The sequence below is a fragment of the Populus euphratica genome, unplaced genomic scaffold (assembly GCF_000495115.2).
Source record: "Populus euphratica unplaced genomic scaffold, PopEup_1.0 scaffold19.1, whole genome shotgun sequence".
Lineage (NCBI taxonomy): Eukaryota > Viridiplantae > Streptophyta > Magnoliopsida > Malpighiales > Salicaceae > Populus > Populus euphratica.
In genome coordinates this window covers 1,114,597-1,136,968 of record NW_011499853.1, presented here as the reverse complement: position 1 = coordinate 1,136,968, position 22,372 = coordinate 1,114,597, and the positions used below count along the sequence as shown (strand labels likewise).

Here is a 22,372-nt window from a genome sequence, read left to right as displayed (position 1 = left end):
GTGGAATATCTTTTTCTCTCTCTCTTTCCTTGTGTCATGCTATTGTATTATGATATTGGAGACCACATTTATTCCATACGTGATGCAACTCTCTTTATGGTTCTATATAAAGGCCCTAACATGGCACTACTTCTACACACAGCAAAGCAAACATACCAAGGTTCCAGTCTTATACGGAACAATATAGTTTGGTCATGATATATAGTAGTATAACTGGGTTTTTGTTGAGTTGTCTGCTGCAAGCGACTACACGGGTTGTGCTTACAGCCTGAAGAACCGAGGGTTTTAAGGGTAAGGGAGGTGACAGAAGAGAGTGAGCACACAGGGTACTTTCTTGCATGATATCCATGCTTGAAACTTTGCGTGCTCACTCTCTATCTGTCACCCCACCACCATCTCTCTCTCTTTCTCTTCCCCTTTCCCTGTCTGTATGTTGTCTTTCTTAATTCTTAGTGTCTGCACATAATATTATGCTGAGTTGATTGATTTTCTTGCAAATATGATCAAGGAGATCAAGCATCATAAGTGTGGACACATGCTCTCATTTAGATTGTTTCCTTCCATTGACTATTTGTAGATCCATGTTCTTATATATATTTTCATTGTAATTATTGCTAGTTTCATTGGTCAGTGTTCAAACACACAAATCGTTACTTTTGTACCCAAAAGGTCAGAATTAATAACTTGCCATTTTATTCTACTTTGATGCATAAAAGTAGAACACTGGCCTTGTTCTTGGTTGTATTTGGTTGCAACTGACACTTGACATGAACTAATTATCTGTAGTGGTGTTTTTTTTTTTTTTTCCCTTCTCGGCTTATGTTGGCATGAGTGCCAATTGTGAATCGGAATGATACTCTTGAAGACACGCGTTAGAGAGCTAGGGTTTCGTTTCATCCCTTTAGCCAGTCCACTTGGGATCCGGCCAACAATTCTGTCAGTATAGGATACTTTAGATCTGGCTGTTCATCATACTTAATTGTAATAGCATATATATATATATATATATGATCTCTTTCTGATACATGCATATCCTTTGTTTATAGTGATGAATCCTTCTTATTGGCCTAGTAAATAAATAAATAAATCATCTGTGCTTAACTTAGTGTTTATTAAATATAAAGCCAGGACAATCTAGTGCTATAGGAAAGTTTGACATGAGTCACGTGATGTTCCCTCAAAACAGAAGCTGAAAGTGCAATTTAAAACCCCCACTGGAAATATATATCTAGCTAGGTTTTATGATAAGATATTTGAGCTCGTGAAATCCCTTTAATCATCTTTGGAAACCAGAAAACACTCTTGTTGACATGGATGATCTTGTTGCCAAATTTTCCTAGATGGTCTTTGATGACGTCTTTAGGTAAGCGTATTCTACAGCACACTCTGTGGCCAAGCAAGGCGAATGGAGGAGTAGTGATTTTGTGGTCTGGTTTATGTCAAAGAATCACTTCAAATCAAAAAATTAATCTATGTAAGGCCTTATTAATGGTTTTATATTGAATTTCTAACGGTTTGCTGCAGAAAATTATGCAGTTTTGATCAATTCAGTTCCTTCCGGTTGTGGTCATGTTTTCTGGTTTGTTTCGAGGCACTGCAGATCCTTGTTTAATGGTGTTCATCAGGTGTTCATGTGCGCTAATTTTTGAGGATCTTCCATTGGTTTTCTGCTTCTCTTCAATAAGGGTGTGGTCTTTTATCGCCTTAGAGAGTTTAGGCGTGGGCATCTTCCTCAAGACATATGTTTTTTGAACTTTTTTTTCAGCTAGATCGATCTTTATTGAGGGGCTTCCCTCTCTCTTTGTTCCTGTTCTGTTGTGCTTTTTTTAAAAAAAAAAAGAGACCACTCGTGTAATTATTTCCTTGTATTTTGCTTCAAGTTCATGATATTCTATGATTAGGAATAGCTATGATCATGTAATAGCAAGCATGTTGAGATAACAGTTGAAATCCTAATCTAAATAGGATTTTTTTGAAATAAAAATAGGGATATGTTTAGAATCTTTATTTTGCTAGTTAATTATAATATTTATTGTATTATGATAATTTGAGCTTATTATGATAATTGGAGCTTGTAATCTTTCTATAAAATATTTTTTAATATCAATGACTAAGACAGGATATTTAATGCTTTTAAGTGTTTTAGTTTTCAATAAGTAATATCAAAACTTAAGAAAAAATTAAGAGCGCGACAACAAGGAAATTAATTTCACCTCTAGTTGATTGTGTTAAATAGAATATAATTGAATGATAGGTAAGCTAGCGGACAAGATCAGGGAGGTGTTGTAAGGAACTATGATTGATATATGTAAAGATATCTTTTTTTGGATAATCATCCATAATTTTATTGAAAAATAGTTGTTGGCTATTTATTAAATAACTAAACAACTTAATAGTAAAAGCTATGACAGAAGGAGCAATACAAAGGGAAACAAAATACAGAGATCCCTATTTCCTTAATCATCTTGACTTAATGTTATTAGACCATGCACTAATACAAGCTGAACTTACTTCTAAACCATAACCTGTATAAGTGAAATGCTTCTCACTAGCCTGTGACCAAGAAGAAAGACGAAACAAAGTTATGGAGAAGCATATTTTTGCATTAGGATGAACCTCATTAAAAACTAAGTCATTTCTAGCTAGCCAAACACTTCAATCGATGCCAAAAGATATAGGAGTTGTCGTGTCTTTTTCTAAAATTTCCTAAAAATCATGTGAGGCCATTCAAATGGTAAGTTATCTAGTGATTTAGGAACGCGCCAAGAAACGCCCTAACATGACATGAACTTAGTTCACTGTCTCCATGAAAATGAGCAATGAATCAATAGATGCTTAGTTGTTTCCATATCAATTGTACATAAAGGACATACCGAAAGCTCTATTAGCAGCAAACCTCTTGACTTGAGAAAGTTCTAGTACAGATTCTGCCTTGAATCGCCAACCAAATAAAAGTTTGTATTTTTAGAGGAGCTATATGTAGATATCCTGACCCTTGTTTGAAAATAACATACACCATTGAATTCAATTATGTCAATTAAAGAAGAACAAGTCTTGACTATAAAGTTACCATCTGGATATAGATTCCATATCTTTCTGTCATTTCTATCTTGTAGTAGAGTAGTCGATGATAGTAATTGATATAGAGCTTCACACTGCTCAAATCCATAAACATGTAAAGGCCTTCTCCACTTTAAATCTCATGTTCATTCTCCATTTATCCAAATTTCCATATCTGATACTGTTGCTGCTGGTTTGCATGTACGCATGAATTGTCTCGGAAAAGAAAGCTTGATGATTGTATTTCCTGCCCATTTGTCATTCCACAATGGAACATTCTTTCCATTCCGAACTACAAAGCTGATACAATTTCGCATCGATGTAGCAGTTTCCTCTCCTGGTTTTATGACCGAGACTACTTCTTACAAACAATCTTTTTCTATTTGTCTTGATTGGACTCCATAACCCTCGTAACCACTTAAAAAGCAGTGTCTTATTCTTACTCAATAAAGAGCTTGTTGTTCTTTAATCACAGCCTTCCATTGAACCTTACAAATCTTCATTTGTTGTGCAACGCCAACCGAAAGAGATTGTCGTTGGATATTGCCGTCAAAATGTTGTAAACACCCTTAGACATTAAGGAGATAAACATAAAATTAAGAGGTAATAAAGTAAGTACACTCTTTTTCATCCATATCCTTCCTGTCAAGCATCTTACCCTTCCATATTGAATCATGTTTACAAATAGCAGAATGATCTATACCTGTAGTGTGAGGTTCATCAAGTTTGATTCCAACTACCAAACTTTTATGAAAGTTGATCTTTAATTCAGAACACAATTCAAACCATCTAAGAATCTGCTTAACTGCTTGCAGTGATTGTAAACTGACCGGCATAAACACAAGAATGCCATTACAAATGAGTGATACATTCTCTATTTCACATCTGAATACCATTGAAAAGTCCAGCAATTAAACCCCTTTGAAATAAAACTGAAAGTCCTTTTGCAGCTATGCTGAATAACAGGGGGTGATAAAGGATTACCCTGTCGAATTCCACGACTAACTTTGAATTCCTTTAAGGAAGATCCGTTAATCAAAATAGGCAATTATGAGGTATGAAGTAGAGAGACATTCAATAAATAAATAAAAACCCTTCTCTATTTATTATTGAACCCCATATAACCCATAATTTCATCTAAATAATCCTATAAAATTGTGTCAAATGCTTTATGGAAGTCTACTTTAAAAACCAAACATGTTTTACCATCAATCTTCAAGTTATGAACCATCTCATTAGCTATATATCAAAAAACCATCAATAATCTGTCATTCTAAAATTAATGATGTCTGGTTGTCACTAATTAAGTCTTGGATAACATACCAGAGTTTGTTAGAGAGGGTCTTTAACACAATTTTATAAATCCCATGAATCATATTGTTCAGCCTATAGTCGGAGAAGAGCTTTGGTAATTTTGTTTTTGGTATTAAGCGACATATGCCAAATTAATACCTTTAAGCATCTTTCTGATGTAAAAAACTCATTTACCAAGTAAAAAAGATTCTGGGTCTAATCTCTAGCTTATCATTATGAATAAACTAACTATAAAAACTTTTCTTCACCGATGAGATATGTTATAAAAAAATGATTTGAGTTGTTTTTTTCATAAAAAAGAAATTAAGACTACAGAGCATGTCTTTTTTCAATGCAAGATGATATGACAGTCATGGTTATTAGTGGTGGCTTGGTTCGGACAACAATAGATTTTACCAATCTTTAGATGATTTTTACTTGCATGGAATGATACTGAAATCTATGGAAAAAAAAAAGTATGTTCTTTGTTTTTCTTTGGAATATTTTGGCTCATTTAGGATTAGGATGCTCGCAATAATTTAATTTTTAATAAGGTGTAAACCAATTAGAATATTACTTAATTTTCTAAACTGTTGTGATAAGAGTTTTTGGTATATTAAGATAGATTTATTAAGATCACTAAATAGTAACTGTTGTGATAAGAGTTTTTGGTATATTAGGATAGATCTATTAATTTTTTATATGGATAAACAAAGCAAGATTGGATAATGAATTATTATTATTATTATTATTTTACTAGTTACTCAAATTATTTTTGAATTTATTAAGTCCATAAAAATATATCAGAACAATTGTTATATTATTTAATTTTAAACCTTTGCTAAACAAGAAATTGAGTTAGAAGGTTTTTTTATTATTAATTATTCAAATTATTTTTGAATTTATTAAGTCAATAAAAAATATATCAGAACAACTATTATATTGTTTAATTTTAAACCCTTACTAAATAAGAAATTGAGTCAGACGGTTTTTTTATTATTAATTTTTTTTAATGGTTAATTGAATTGTCTTTAAATTGGTCAAGTTAATAAAACCATGTTAAATCAATTTTCACATAATTTAATTTTAAATTTGAATTAATCAAAAAGTTAAATGGATGATTTAAAAGTTAACCTTTTTTTTTAATGGTTAATTGAATTGTCTTTGAATTGGTCAAATTAATAAAATCATGTTAAATCAATTTTTACATAATTTAATTTTAAATTTGAATTAATGAAAAAGTTGAATGGATGATTTAAAAGTTAAACCGTCGAGTTAAATAATAATGTCAAATAATTTTCTATGATTTTAATATTTTTTTACGGTCAAAAAACAAAAACAAATAAATTAGATTTTTAAGAAATCAATTTATTTTTAGCATATTATTAAAGGGAAAATAGTATTATAGTTGAGAATATTAAATAAATAAAATATACATATTATATAAAAACAAAACAATACAAATATAAAATATATTTTTTTGCATTTTGTAATGTGTTATTCCTCGTCAACCAAACAAGGTTTTGTTTCGAAAATTATTACCAAACATAACTCCATCTTTGTTCTCTCTTCATCGTTTCATTTTTATCTCTCTTTTTTTCTTGAAACATCATCCAAACACCACAGTAGCAAGGAATTACTTTAAGCAAAATATAATCATATATTTCCTTCCATGATAGAAAAAAATAATTATAGTTATAGCAAAAATACAGTACGAACTATGATCGTTGTGGGATAAAACATTTACACCAGATCATTTATTTTTTTTCAGTGAATCTGAATCTGCGTGTCAATTTCACGACATTTTTCATATGCAGTCATATACAGTTTACACGGGTGACCAGGGAACAGTGACCAGCATAATAGTGAAGTCTCCGTTTCTTCTCTTCACTTCACTTGAACATGCATGCTGCAAGAAGTCAAATTGGCAGATTACATAAATAGAACTGCAGAAGATTTTTTCAAGAAGTGATAAGAGAGCTAAAAATCTACAATATTCATGGCTGCCAGGCTGCAGCTTAAACAACGGAGATAGTTAGCCTGTTCAGCCAACTAGCTAGGGAATAGAACAGCGATCACAGCTGCTGTTGGTAAATAGTAGCATGCACGCATCAATGAGGAGAAAATGGGTGAAAATGATAGCATGATAATTCCCTAGATTGCAGTGTATATCGCTGGTTTAACACAGCTTGAGATTGAAAAGTCCTGTGATATATTTTATCACCAATGGAATGCGATTCAATTTTATCTCAATAGGTTATGAATAATGTCCATTTCAAACCCTAATTTTATTCAATATCTTCCAAGCTTCATTTATATTACGGTCTGGTTCTTGGATGTCAAGAAGAAGGGATCGATGATTGAGGAGAGAACAAGAGCAGCACTGGAAGGAAACGTGGTAGCTTAGGGCCTTAAAAGGATCTAAAACTAAACGGATAAGAAAATGCATAAATGAAGATGTTATGGATAAACATGAACTTTTTTGAGTGACAATGAAAAGGGACTCATTTTATTTGATTTATAATTTAGTTATTCTTTTAATTATTTTTTATACCATAAATGTAAATCATATTTAATTATATTGGTCTCTAATTAAATTTGTACAGCTCTCTACTCCTGCACTACTCTTACTGTAATCAAAACTAACAGATTTATTAATAGAAGATCATCTTGTTTAATCCGACTATCGTAACACTATATGATTGCTTTCAGTCAGGGAGGAAGATACCGGCGAATCTTTTCTGAAAATTAAAAAAGAAGACCACTTAATAATCTTAATTCCTTCAGTGACAGAGGATGGATGATTTTTCAATCACAAGTGATTTGAATTCATATTTTTCTCGAGGATAAGGATTGGGGATTAGGAAGGATTAAGTTTAACACAATGTGGACGAAGAATCTTCCCTGACGATTAAAAGTATCACCGCCAAGTGCAAATAAGAAAACCCTCCTTTTTCCGGGCGACAGGATCTAATTGTCTTTCCACTTGAAAGTAACAACCCGTTGCCTTGCTCTGTGGGGGGTAACTGACAATGGCTTTCCATTCAATCCAAAAATATTAAAAAACCAAAGATCCTTTTATATCAGTGTGACAATTATTCTGAGTTACTTTGCTAATTGATTTGGATCTTTACAAGCACATCAAATCATAACGGTTTGAGATAAATGAAAGGTTTAAAGTGCACGATCATGCTACAATAAAATATGGATTTAACAAATCAAGCTATAAATCAGACAGATGTAATGAGGAACAAAAAGAGAAGTAAAATGGTAGCACAGCAAGGCTTCACTGCAAGTGGAAGTACATGATGTTCAATGCTGCATTTGGGATGTACTCCTCACGACCATTCTCTGGGAACCAGGAGCCTACAATGCTTTGAGATGGATTAGATGGAATTCCTAATGGCCATTTGTCAACCAACTTAAAACCAAATTGAGATGCAGCTGAAAGTAACGATGGTTCATCGACTTGGCGAAAGATATGGCAGAGAATTAGAGCTGGTTCCTGGTCTCCACCATTTCTGTCACATGAAATTAATTCCTTTGCAGTGGCAAACAAGGGCAGAATAGCTTCAGGAATGTATGTAACATCTGTGCCAATTATGACTTCAAAGCCCCCAGGATTGAGATCCTTGATGGCTTCTAAATGTTCAGTATTTCCCCACACCAATCTCTTCATAATTAGCTTTGCAAGGGATGGCTGTCTAAGGTTAGAAGCAACATTCTGGGACATCAGTTCAAGTGCTTTTGTGTCCCCATCAGTAGCAACTACAAGGTCAGCTGATTTGGCCGCAACCATTGAGCATATACCCCCACAGCCACACCCCAACTCTAACACTTTTCTCCCCTCAACAATAGTTGGATTTACTGCTAGCACCATAGCCATCATACGAGCTGATTCCCAGAGCATCAATCCTGTTGATTTACAAGTATGCTGATACTCTTTTGACAGAACATTGATCTTGAAATTCTGGTCCCTAAGGTTAACGTGAATCACCTTTTGAAAAAAAAAAAATACATTAATGTCTGAATACATTAATGTCTGTGAAGTTATATCCTTTTTTCTATATGGAATATATACACGCACGCTTCACATGCATCATGCTTAGTGGAGAAAAGAATAAATCTCGTGAGGCAAAGATCAGAGATTCTTGCGCCAAAATCTATCAGCAATTGGACAAAACAAGAAACAAAAGGAAAGAGGTGGAGCATACCTCATTATCATTGGAAGGAGAAATTCCAAACATTTCAGCTGCCACACCCTCAGACATATCAATCTCAAAATTGTTTGAAGGGTACTGTGATGTGCTTTCCTTGACATTAAACTTTACATTTTCTTGACAGAGGGCTTCCTCGATTGCAGATTCTTTGCTAACAGAATAGTTTGAGCTGTCTGAAAATCGGAAAACAGCTTGGATCCAACGCCTGAAATCAGGCAAAATTGCATGGGATGGTATTAAAAGAAGAAAACTAGAAGGAAAAGTTCCACATAATTTGTGTGTTACAAAAAAAAAAACAAATGACTTTGACTTTCCAGGAGTTCTGTATTCTTCTCCATGATATTCATCATTTACCTATTCATCACTATTTCACGTGACCGATTCTCAACTTGCTTGCAGCACAAACCAAGTTCTTCAACATCAAATCCATTATCTTTAAACAAACTTGTCAAGAATTCATTTGAAAAATAGAAAGCACGCTGAAAAGAAGTCAGAGGAAAAAAATTATAGCTAATTTCCAAACTAGAATAATAGAATGCTAAGAATAATGAATGCACACATTCTGAAACTTACAGTGCCATCACCCCTGACATAAAAGTTTTCACTAATCTGTTGATCCTTGCTAGTTAATCTTTCCTGTTGACCATCATGAGAGAAGATAATTATGAATAAGGCCAACAACCACTGAAGCCACTGGGTAGAGAAAGACTCATGTTTATACACATACGACCCACATTAATAGGTATAGATGCACCAAGACAAAAACCATGAGGGAAATATTTTATCTAGCTCGTTAAATAAATCAACTGTGAATAAAGAAGGACAACAGCACTGAAAACTCAGCCCCATAAATGCCAAGATGGGGCTGTGGTGTAAAAAAAAGAACTATGAAGACCTGCTAATCAAATAGAATATAAGTCCAAAAGAAAAGGAAGAGTGCAGATCAACCTGAGCAAGGTCCCCTAAAGCATAGTCACGAAGCAGCACATAACCATTAGGCTGAAGAATGAAAGAAGTGAGTTTCATCATAATTAATCAATTTATCTGATTAGATAGTAAGTTGAAACTTGCAGCTACAAAAATTTACCTTTATTACTTTTTTAATGTTTTGCAGGACTAGAGGCATCTTCTCAGGGGAGACTGCAGATAACACAAATATCTACTTAAAAAGTCAGAAAGTTGAATGAAGGAGAAAGAAACTTGAGAAGTACAATTTAAACACGATAAAGTTTCTCAATGAGAGACTCGGGATAGCAATTATTAATCATGAACTTGAACAAAGTTACATCCTGTTATTTTGTAAATATTGTAGATAATAATTTGCATTCAAATACCATTGTCACGATATCAACTGAAGACGGAGAAATCTCTTTGCTCAAGTCATCAACAGTCAGATCGCATACGAATGCACCAACACATGTCTCTAAGTAGTCTTTATGAGTCTGCAACAAGCAATAGATATCTATTCACCACTAGACCTACTTATGCTAAAAAAAATATGGATTATAAGCAGACAGTAAAAAATAAATGCAGTAACAGAAATTATGAGTTCAAGGTAAAATTTGCCAAGCTTCATATGTGATCAAAATAGAACATAATGCCCACTAAGATCATGCCACTATTTCATCAATTTATAAAATAAAGGCACAATTCTAAGTTCAGCACACAGAATATTGACGAGGATAAAGCATATTGTAAAAATCAAAACAACAACTATTAATCTCAAAGAAAGAAATGTGTGATCTTGAAGAACTTTATAGATCAATGCTTCCTTGACCCTTGCAGTGCATGCAATCATACCAGATTATACAAAAGTCAACTGTAATGCAATCTATCATATTTTCTTCATAGTGGAGACATATATGAAAACAAAAATGGTGGTTCACTATATTCAGAGAGAGGGTGGGGGCTTATGCGAGAAGAATTAGGATATATGAGTCAATATTGGTTACATATTTAATGGACATGGGTCAGGACAACTGCAATTGCGATGTTCGATGCCAGAATTAGGAGCAGAAGAATTTCTTAGATAAATACTATTGCAGCTACCCGAGCATATAATGTCCAACATCGATTCATCAAGAGAACAGTGTCAATAATGCAGAAATTTAAAATTTTAGACTAATAACTTTTAACCACACTATCAGTTCTAAAACTTTACCTTCATAAAACATAAGTGCCAGATCCAATGTATAGTTCTGATTGATACAGTTACTTCTCACAGAAAAATAAAACAAAATGAAATAGCAAAATTCTTGAATATGTTCAATCATACATCGTTGCAATAAATCAGATAGTAAAGGGTAAGAGATCAGACCTTAACTAAGTTAACAGCGCGCGGTGAGAAATCACATGCATGGACAAAAATATTAGGGAAAGTAGCAACAAGAGGAAAAATGGTGTTCCCAGCTCCGCAGCCAACCTGTTTATCAGCAGGAGTTATCAATAACCAAAATAGTATAGATTAGAAAAGTCATTGTGCAGAGAAGGATTTTTTCTGTCTACCTCAAGAACAACTCTTCTTTCTTCGCCCTACAAATCCCAAATCAATAATGTCAATAATTTCACATGATCACAAAATTCGGCCAACCATCATGACAAACAAAAAAGTTATCTTTTTTCAACTTACTGCAAAATATTGACCCCATTCCTTGTCCAAGTAATGACGGTCCTTAAAAAACTGAAGAACAATGATAACCAATATCCATAATACCGAAAGTAAATTAGACCACTAGTGCAATTCACAAACCATAATAAGTTCAAAACTTTCTTACATAAGATAAAAATAACTCAAAATCGCACCAAGTCCCTTCAAGCATAATACTTTAAAAACGAATTAAGAAATTGAATTATCCCAGCAGAAAACATCAAAATGACTAAGGATGCTTACTTTGTCTTGGTGTCGCTTGTAAAAAACATCCCAATACTTCTTAGCATCCCTTTCATACTTTTCTGCCCAGAAACAAAACATACAGAGTTAAATTAAAATAACCAGCGAATTTTTATGTAAGAAATTGTCTTTTTGAGAAAAAGAAATGTAGAGAGACCTCTCCAGAAGGGAGTGACACCAGTGTTAGCAGTAGAGTATATTTGAAATTTCTGAGATGGGCTTTTCTGTTCCACATTGGATTCCATTGCACAGCCCTTCACAGAAAATTCAAACACTTTAATCACAAATCAAAGAAAAGTTAAGCATAAAGTGCAGCTTTTCATTCAATCAAACAAGTAAAGATAAAAATAGAGTAAATGAGTAAAATTGTACCTTTACTACTGAAAAAATGAGATGGGGAGAAAGGAATAAATTGAGTGAGAGATGGCAGTGGAGAGGGAGAGAGTTATGAAATTAGGGTTTTGTTGTTTGAGCCCAAGCAGAGGGGTTTGAGTACAAGTAAAACTTCATTTCCCCCCCTGGTTTAAACGTGACAACCCGATACTCGTCCTTGTACTATTGTTTCCTTTTTAAATGTCATCCCTTTACCAATTTACTTGTAATTTGTTAGTGTCGCATCTGTACACTAAAACCCCTAGCATGGAAAAGAAAATTTCTGCCCCTTTCAGACGTCAATTACAATTACATTACAAAATATTCGAAAATATATAGGTCACACATTGAAGCAACCCACGGTAGGTTAAAAAATCATTTTCATCCTCAAATTTTTTTCAATTGCAATCTTTTAGTATCAGATTAACGATGAGTTTATTAAAAATTAATTCAATAAAAAATGATGAAAATATAAAAAAAAAATATTGGTAAATCTTAAAAAAAAAAAATCTTCAATTCTTGAGTAGTTTAAGAAAAACAAAGAAAGTTATCCAAAAAAAGTAAAGCAGGAAAGTTGGTAAAAAAATTGATATCAATAAATTTTATTAAATAATAAAAATTTAGTGGTGATTGTTTTTAATATAAACATGCTTGGAAAAATAGATAAAATTTTATTAAGATTTTTTATTTATTTATATTGCATATATATCATGTCGTAATTATCATTTTTTTGGACCAAGATATAGTGAGTAAAAAATATAAGTAATTCGCATTTCAGTGCTTGGCCTAGCGTTGGAAAGGGCTTGTCTCCTTCCACTGCACCTGGGTTCGAGCCCTGGCGTGCACGCCTGTTACCCCCGCGATGCCTTGCATGCCTGCTGAGTTTGCAGAGTATTCAGTGGGCCGTGGAGATTAGTCGTGGCGTTATTCAGTGGGCCATGGAGATTAGTCGTGGCGTGTTGGCGTGCACGCCTGTTACCCCCGCGATGCCTTGCATGCCTGCTGAGTTTGCAGAGTATTCAGTGGGCCGTGGAGATTAGTCGTGGCGTGCGCAAGCTGGCCGGACACCCCACGTAAATCAAAAAATATATATATATATATAAGTAATTCTTGCTGAGTTTGCAAAGAATATATATATATATATATATATATATATATATATATATAAGTAATTCCTATTTTTTTTTCTTGTTAAAAGATTATGGAATTGTCATCTAATATTTTAATTATTAAAAGCTCTAATTGGTTTTAAAAAACAAGATAAGAGGATTAATCATATACAAAAAGGATAATGTCACATTTAATACACTTTATCTACACTAAGTTACTTGTTTAATTGTTATTGAGACATTATTGTGTTTTTTAATTATTAATTTGTTTTTTTCATTAAAATAGATCAACATCGATAAAGTGGATCATGACTTTACAAGTTAAATCTAATTTTTTTAAAATTAAAATATATTTTTTGTATTTGTTTCTTTTAATATCAAGAATATAGCTTATATATAAGTTTATAATCTTTAATATTTTTTGTATTAAAATATCAGGAATACTATTGGTTTTTTCCTTAAAAAAACACATAAAAACAAGGTTGTAAAAAATAAGACCATTTTAATTAAAACATGTACTCGTAGTAGACTATTTATTCATCATATATCTCATTTAATAATAATAAAAGATATGCAATCCATAATGATCCACCATCAAGTTAAGAATTAAACCGAATAAATGGAATAAATCAAACAATTAACCCACGCTTTAAACCCAAGCCTGTACAATAAACCCAAAATAAATATTTAAATTCAAATCTAATTAAAGATCCAAATCTTTAATATTAGCCCATGTGCTCCGAAAATACTAAACCAAATGGACCCATAAAATAAAAGGGCTTCTGCAAAGAAATAAGCCCATAGCTGAAGGAGATAAAAAAAATTGCCTAAACAAAACAGTTGGGCTCAAACAATGGCCCGAATTCTTTTCTATTTTTTTTTTTAAAGACACGTGTAACACCCCATTCTTTTTAAAAGGACAAGGAAGAGTGTTTCCAGTGTGGGGACGTTTTTGTGACTCATCTTTTTACTAATTCTTTCTTTTTGTGTATAATCATTTGTTTATATTACTTAATTTTTTTATATTTAATTTCTAAAATATTTCACATTCATTTATTATTTTCTTAATTTTTATAAAAACTTCTACTACCTTCTAGCTTCTAATTTTTAAAAGTTCCCTCTGTTTTAAAAAAATAATATGCAATTAAAATCTTTTTTTCTAAAGTGGTAAATTTTTTTAATAACATTTTAATCACTAAAAAATTTATTTTTCTGTTTGATTGATTTTATTTTATTATTATTTTTAATTTATCAATATGAAAACAATAAACAAAATGGCTAAAAATTATGAAATGACTAGAAATTAACCAAATCATGTTGAAGATGTTTTTTTTTTTTAATTTTGATATTTTTGGGAAACTTTTTGAAAAAGATAGTCAAAATTAAGTTAAAAAAATTTAGTTAATTTTTTTAGTGATTTTTATTTTAGGGGGTTTGTAGAGGGTTTATAAAGATTTTTATAATAATTATGAGATGTTTTAGATGAAAATAGTATAAAAATAAAATTTTAAAGCAGACCTTCTTAATTTCTCTGCCATAACAATAATGCCCAGATTCTAGGTAGCAGCAACCTAGCAGGCTACAAGTTGTATGCTTCATAAAAAAAGCACGTATGAACAACATTCGGTCTTTTTCTGACATGAGAAAAAAGTGTGTTTGAACTTCTGTTTTTTCTCTTTTCATTAATTGTTTTTATTGAATCGGTCTTGCCTTTTAAATTTTTTAGTTGCATGATATTTTAAAAAGATTAAATTAATTTATCTTAAATTTTATTCCTTTTATATTTTATATGAATTACTTGTATTTGTATAAAGCTTTTATATATAAAAAAATTATTTATTTTTAGCAACAATAATTAATTGTTGAGATAAAATGAATAAAAATATTTAAAATAAAAAGAACATTCAGTGTAAAATATTTGTATGTATATCTATCTTTTATTTGTATTATAAATATTAACTTCTTGTTTTAATATTTAATTATTGTTAACAACTATTTTTTTATTTATCAGTACAAATATTTTTTAATTTATTTTATAAAGTATAAATAGCATCTTTTTATTTCTCAATTGAAAAAATATATTGAGAATTGAGTTTTATAATATTTTTTTAGTTATTTTCGATAATGTTATCACAGTCTCAAATAAATGTATAGGTTTTGGGTTGGTGCTTGATTTTTTTGAATATTTTTTATTATATAACTAAATAAAAAAATTTACATAAAAAACTATTAAACCCAACAGAGTGTATAACCTGAGTTTTGAGTTCGACTAATTAACTAAAATCAATTTAATATATTATTATTCCAATATTTTTTTAATGTCATTTAAAAAAAATTAAAATAAGTTAAATCATATTTTTACCATTTATCTGGGTTACTTTTAATGTCAAGTCAAATAGTTTATTAAAAATAACTCTCAAATGATATAATTAGAAGCTCATGTTAAGCAATGATAAAAATCATAAGATTTTAAAGCTGACCAACCTTGTAAGGTTTAATGATATTATCAAAAAGTTTTTGTTGCTTGAAAAGTCTTTATTATGTTCAAATTTTTTTTTGATCCAACCCATAATATAGCACAAGCTAATTATCAAGTATTTTAGAGTGTGCTAATTTCTTCTTTTTGGTGAATTTTAAAGAGCATTTTACTTGAAAACATTGAGTTTATGCTTTTTAGTGTTTTTTTTCTATGATTTTGATATATTGATGTAAAAAAATAAAAAAAATATTTTGATATATATTTCATGTAAAAAACATTTTAAAAAACACCTTATACCACAATATTAAACACAACATAACAATATAATTACTAGGAATGTAATTGCTAAAAGTATAATATTTGTGCTTGATTAAAAGTGAAAATTATTAACAATGTGTTTTGTTTAGTCTATTATTAAGAATTCACATGAAATATGAGTAATGAGTAAGTTTACTATTTTATCCTTAAATACTAAAATATCTTTGACTATAAGATATTCATCTTCTTTTTTGTATTACTTGTATTTAAAAAAAAACATCATCACCTCTCCTATAACGAATACATCTTGCTCTATGATCTCATTTAGCCATAAATATTTAACAACACTTTACAACTACCCATTAAGAATACTTAAATTCTAATATATGTGCTCTAAGATCAAGAAACCAAAACGATCAAGAATTGATGAGTTCTTATACCAGTGGACACAAACAAGAGCAAAAAAAACATATATGGTCAAGTTAATTACTTTTATATTCCATAATCAATGCTTTATCCAATACTTTAAAAAACTAATTTGAGTTTTTAGTAATTATAAAATTTAGTAGTGAATTTTTTCCTTTCTAATTTCACCAGTTTAAAAAACTAATTTATTATGATATCACCTAAAACACCAGTTTAAAAAACTAATTTGTTATGATATCACCTAAAACACCAAAACACCGCTAAGTGAGCCAGTCATATCATATCAATATTATATAATTTTATTTTTTTATTAAAAAGCAAGTTAATAATATCTAAATATTTGTTTATATTAAAAGAAGAAAAAGAGATCCAACATGGATCATAGAAAGAACAGGACAATGGCTGTTTTTTGGTTCAATCAAACGTGAATAGACTTGTGGGAGATAAATAAAATAGAGAGCAGACGAAGTAAAGCTGGTAGGATTAATTAATAAACTTCATAAAAAACATAGCTTGCCACCGCTAATTAATCAGCTATGAGATTAAAACATCACGATAGAGATTTCAAGAGGTTTCTCTACACTCTCTGCTTTCAGTTATCCCAAGTATATTTCTTCCAGTTAATTAGAGAACAACCATTTTTGCAAAGTTAGATGGTTTATTATATCGTGACCATTTTTGGGACACATCTAACACCCATCCATCCCATCATATCTGACTCTCCAATACTCCTTTTTTCAAACCTGCAGATGAGGAAAGGCAAGCAGCAGGCCATGAAGAGGCAAATAAGGCTGTGAGTGCTATAATCTGGGCAGATACTTTGCTAACATTCAGGCCATTTAATCAAATCTGAATAAGGGTTACGCCACCTTGATTGTGAAAGGTAGCTAAAATCTGCACACCATAAATCAAAATATTTCCATAAAAAAGAAAAAGTATCAAAACTTGTCCCTTTTTTACTGGTATTCGCCTAAAAAGAGGGGACATAAAATGTGCCTTGCTATGAATGTTACAACATCTAGGCCTATAAACATTTTGCTTTATTGTGCCCGCCTTCATGAAACAATCCTTCCTCTCGTAATCACACAACTAATATTTCAAAAATCATAATAATCATCACTTGACATGATATAGGAAATGGCGAGATACAATTCAGAAGAAAAGCATACTAGTGATTGGCATTTACCGCTGTTTGTTCTTCTTTTCCTGCATGTATGACAGGGTTGGATTTCTCACACAGATGCTGCAGAATCACCTTGCTTTTCATCAATTTGTACAGTGGGGCTTATCTGATCTTTTTCATCAGCAATAGCAACCCCTGATTGTTCTACCTCTGGAGTAACCCCATTTTCCACCACAAGCTGGTCCCCATTTTCTGTTATCTTCTTTCCCTCTGTGTTATTGACAGGTCTTTGCAGCTCTCTAGAAGAAGTTGCCAGCAAACGGCCAATTCCATCATACAAGTTCTTCGCATCCATAATAAGAGCAGCTCCTCCTGGGTAACAGCGACCAAAGCATGTGGCACAATGTGGGTAAGCAACCTGCAAACAGGGTTTGTAAGAATGCAAGGTTGTAAATTCCATTCAATGAGCATCAAATCAACCCGGGTATAACTCAATGGCACCTCTATGAATGACCGGCAAAGTGAGAGAAAAAGTCCAGATTCATTGTCTCTGAGCATCCGAGTCGCATTATATCTCAATAGAGAATCAGAAACAGCCTGCAATCCCTTAATCAGTTCTTGAGCAAGCACATGCTTCAAACTTACTGGGGCACAAGGACGCAGCTCATTCATTGCAGCAGATACACCTAACCCATCAGAAAGACACAGCAGTCAATGCCAAAGAACAAGCAATGCTCTGAAACGCCAAAGCTCTATTTTTTTCAAGCAACCATACATGCATTCCTGGAATTCAGTCTACTGTTCCCTGAGAACACACTCAATCTCAGTTATCATAGACAAGTCAATGATTTGTACGAATCATTGTTGTCATTGTGCAGGTCCATCTATCTTTCAGAATATCATGTATCATTTATCAACAAGATTGTATTTGAAACTCAAATATCTAATATGAATTCTGAATAATTCAGCTTTTGTAAAATAACTGTATTGCACTATAAAGTTAATCAGCTACAAAACTGAAATTCACAAAAGAGGAGAGTGTATGTTTAGAAGTGCATCTCAAACTTACCATTAATGAACACTGCAAGAGGTGGATGTTCCATAAGATAAGATGGTGGGGTCACATCCTCTTGCTGTTCTTCACCAATGCTATATGATGGAAAACCAACTGCTGGTAATGGAACCCAGCGATGTGAATCCAAAACTAGCTGGAGTAAAGACATCAAGTTTCGAATACCAGGCAATAAGAAGCTTGAAGGAAAATAAAACTACCAGACTATGAAGTTCTTAATAACCAGTTCAGAAGAAACATGAGGAAAAAAACTCAAGCCACCGTAAGAAAGAAAACCCAAACTTCAGCACGCTTGACATATACCTGAAAATTCTCAACTGCTGTATTCATATTCTTAGAGAATAAATTAAGAACTGCCCTGCAACATAGCCAAAATCAACTTTTGCAAAGGGAAAACATGAGAGAGAATAAATAAATAATATAAAACAAAAGATGTATCCTTACTCCTCAAAAAGAGGTGGAAGCAAGCCCCTAAAATCCAGCCCGACCCAATTAAGTCCCACCGCACAATACTGTCAATAAAAAAAATGTAACACATTATCAAATTCGGCATGCAGAAAGTGTCAAGACCCTAACTAAATACAATTTGCTTCTATAATAAGGGCTTATAATGCACTCTTGTGAGCTAGAAAATAGGGAAACACATGTTTTCATTCAATCTTTCATAAGAAAAAATAGAAAAGGAGACTTGTATACGTGACCCAAAAAAAGCTAGGAGAATGATGACAGTCTACCAGAAAGTTTAAATTATCAAAGAGACGCACGCGCATAAATTTTTACAGCAAAGGCTCGAAGGAATTCTACAACAAATGCACTTATCCAATATCAATGCAAGATTCTTACCATGCATGAGTCGAGAATATTTGACAGAGACCCGCCCTCGGTTATCTTTGGGAGCATGATTTTAAGTGTTTTAAGGTGTGAGGTAATCTGATGCATAGCCCAACTAAAAAGAAGTCCACCATCATAGTTTTCTTCACTCCCTGAGGTATCATCAGCAAATATTGCTCGATATTGGTTAACAACATCAAAAAGATGCGTTCTATGGCAATTTATCATCCCTTTCAAGTACTCATAAGCATTCCGTTGGTCCAGATCCTCAAGAATACCAGTAAGCCATGCCTCGCGACATCTCAGAAACTGGGGGGGGGGGGAAATCTTGTCAGGTGCAAGCATATTATCTACTAAAGAAAGCATACAATCAACTTACATGGTATCTAATCCAGTAGCATATTAAACTGGAAATGTTAAAAAGAATTGTATTTAGCATAACCCTAGAATAGCAAATCAGTACTGTACACAAAAGAAATCTGTGAGTTTACCTGCAAACGCATTTCGTACTCACTAAATACCCCTATGCGACGTAAATATCCAATAATTCGGAGGCATTCAGGCAGCTGCAGTTTTATGGCACAACCAAAAAATTGTGTAATTAAATCCAATCCTTAGCATATAACAATTAAGTTGCATTTTGTTCAACATCTCATAAGCCTGAATATTTGCATTTTATTTGACTGCTGCATAATACCTGAATATTAGAGCGAAGTTTCTGAAGAAGCTGAGAAAGAAGAGATTGGGTGGTCTGCCTAACTTCTGCAGCCAGTGCTTGAATAACAGGCAATCTTTCAGAGATAAACAGATTCCAAGTAAGCTTTCTTTCACAAAAGAAATGGAAAAAATAATATCATTTGGCAAGGAAATGACATGCAAATCACTCACTTGGGGTGCATGGTTGAGAGTTTGCAAACAAATGCTTCCAAGTCAAGGGCTTCATCATAATTTCCATTCCTTACACACCTGCAAAATAACAGGAATTGTTGAAGTTTTCGGTGCCATACTACAATTAGAAAATCATCAGCCATTTTCATATCAGGTCCCCAATCAACTGCCAGGTCCTATCTAGTTTTTAATAATCTTTAATACACTTTTCAGGATAAAATATCAATCTGTTAAGAATTCTTTAAATTTTCCTTCCAAAGAAAAGTATCCATACCACACAAGCACACAACTGCACAAAATTCTTAGAAAGCAACAGTAACATATTACATTGAAAACACCCAAAGAATAACAAAAATAAAAATAAAAATGAGGACCATATCCTCCAAGTTCCTCTCCATCTAGGTGCAACAAATTCTTCTTCCTATCTCAGTCTTCCAAAGGGCAAGCAAATTTCACCTTCTAAGAAGTGTCTAAACTTACCATGATCGATCAATTGCATTGTTTAATTAAATGGTAAATCGGGTAAGTTAGAACAGTTTCTTAGTTCCCAACTTAATTTGTACACTTGGATCGCTGCACATAGTTTAAAATGGATATGATGGCCAATCAACACTACCAATCAAGAAATGCATGAAGGGTTAGTCTACAGTAGAAGCTTGAGAAACACCATATCTACCATGTTAGACATTGATTAAACTATAACGCATGACCTTATTGAATGTGTAAAACACATACGTGTCCATAAGTTGAGGGATTTCAAGCAAATCGAGCAATGTACTATGGTTTGCTAGCAATGTTTGGTTCATCTTCCTCTTCTCCAAAATCTCTTCTGCAGATTCAATGAACTCAGTGCAACCAGATGTCAGCTTTGGGATCTCAGTTATCTGCCATGAAAAAACAAACAAACTAAACATCGATTTATAAAGAATCCATATTCTTAAAAGCACTTGAAAAACACATATATAAAGGTTACTGAGACAATATTCAGTAATTACTTCATATTAAATACCTATAACGAAAAAAGAATTTTCTAGAATCATACATAAACCTTACTCTTAATTTGTAAAAAACTCCAGTAATACCAGGGTACCACATCCAGTAAACTCTTTCACAGTTTAAAAGAAACTGTCCAACCTTCCTGATACCGAATGAATCCTCCTTGGCATTGCAATCAAATTTTAGAACTTTCTCAAAATAAATTCAGAATAAGCTAGCGTTCTCGTGCCGAGTGAAAAATGCTTCACTATTGACTGGCAACGAAAATACTCTTAACACCTCTCTCTTCTCATCATCACACATGCATTTAGAACCAGCAAATTATTTATTGATCCGTGAAGTAGTACTAATCAAATCACGTATTTATAATGTTTAATTCCTTCCAAATCACAAATTAATCGCTGATCACTTCGGATTTTACAATTGCAATGCATCAATCAATGAACTAAAATCAAGAGAAGTACCAGAGATTCAAGGTGGTTATCAATAGAAGAAACTTGTTGTCGAATAGCAAGCAAAGCATCAGCCGCTGCAATAAAGGCACGGTAATTCACCACCGCTACCTCCTGCATTTGCCTCTGTATTCTCTCCGCATCTACCCGAAGTAACTCCGGCTCCTTTTTCAACCACCAATAACAGATTCAGTTAGCTTTCTCAATAATAATAATAATTTCAAAAAAAAAATGTAACGTACTTTGTGGAGGCGATCGAGAGTGAATGAGAGAAGCTCAGATACGTAAGGTTGTTGAGAAACGGAGGCGAGAGGGAGGAGACTCGTAACCGCCGATGACGTGTCTTGTCCGTTTTCTGTTATCTCCATAATTTTGGATGAAGATATTTGCTTAGGGTTTTGGACTTTGTTCGAGAGGAGATTGTAGATCTGTTGAATTACAATTGACCGGAGAAGAGCATATCGAAATGTTAATTTGTGTAATTGAGTTCGTTTGTCTGGATCTGGTGGCAGGAAAGGAAGGGAGATGGTTTTGTTTTGTGGGTTCCGGTGACTGGTGACCGGGCTGGCTAGTTTTGTTGGGCAACGTCTTGGCACCGGGTCCTTGTGATTGTATTCTGTCCGTTGGAGTCAGCATGCACCTATCCTCGTCTTGTCATTCAAAGATTAAAAAACAAAAGGAAAACAAAAGAAAAACTTGTTAGAAAAGATTATGAAGGCTAAATTTAAGTTTTTTTTCTCTTGTCTTCTCAAACGTTAGCTACATTATATTACAATTATATAAAAATAAATAAAACAGTTAAGGTAAAAAAAATATTGGTTATATGAACATGAATTACCTTAACATTTTTTTTTATCCAAATCTTTTTTTTATCGTATTTTTTTCCATTCAAGTTTTTCTTAA

General features: G+C 32.6%; 2 protein-coding genes across 2 annotated transcripts; both read right to left on the bottom strand.

The window, feature by feature from the left end:
* Positions 1–7,409: 7,409 nt before the first annotated feature.
* Positions 7,410–11,947, bottom strand: LOC105122169 (S-adenosyl-L-methionine-dependent methyltransferases superfamily protein). Its single transcript, XM_011021110.1, has 13 exons — positions 11,836–11,947; positions 11,621–11,717; positions 11,464–11,525; positions 11,203–11,253; positions 11,079–11,105; positions 10,891–10,995; positions 9,908–10,015; positions 9,661–9,732; positions 9,522–9,572; positions 9,147–9,209; positions 8,928–9,052; positions 8,568–8,778; positions 7,410–8,350 (listed from the first exon to the last, which is right to left on the bottom strand). The coding sequence occupies exons 2-13, from the start codon at positions 11,706–11,708 to the stop codon at positions 7,640–7,642; spliced, it is 1,674 nt and encodes a 557-aa protein (XP_011019412.1). The 5' UTR covers positions 11,709–11,717; positions 11,836–11,947; the 3' UTR covers positions 7,410–7,639.
* A 5,094-nt stretch (positions 11,948–17,041) lies between these two features.
* Positions 17,042–22,221, bottom strand: LOC105122168 (conserved oligomeric Golgi complex component-related / COG complex component-like protein). Its single transcript, XM_011021109.1, has 12 exons — positions 21,712–22,221; positions 21,482–21,634; positions 20,757–20,905; positions 20,022–20,099; positions 19,831–19,924; positions 19,625–19,699; positions 19,146–19,442; positions 18,747–18,814; positions 18,606–18,660; positions 18,300–18,438; positions 17,732–17,916; positions 17,042–17,648 (listed from the first exon to the last, which is right to left on the bottom strand). The coding sequence occupies exons 1-12, from the start codon at positions 21,835–21,837 to the stop codon at positions 17,340–17,342; spliced, it is 1,728 nt and encodes a 575-aa protein (XP_011019411.1). The 5' UTR covers positions 21,838–22,221; the 3' UTR covers positions 17,042–17,339.
* Between the last annotated feature and the right edge of the window lie 151 nt (positions 22,222–22,372).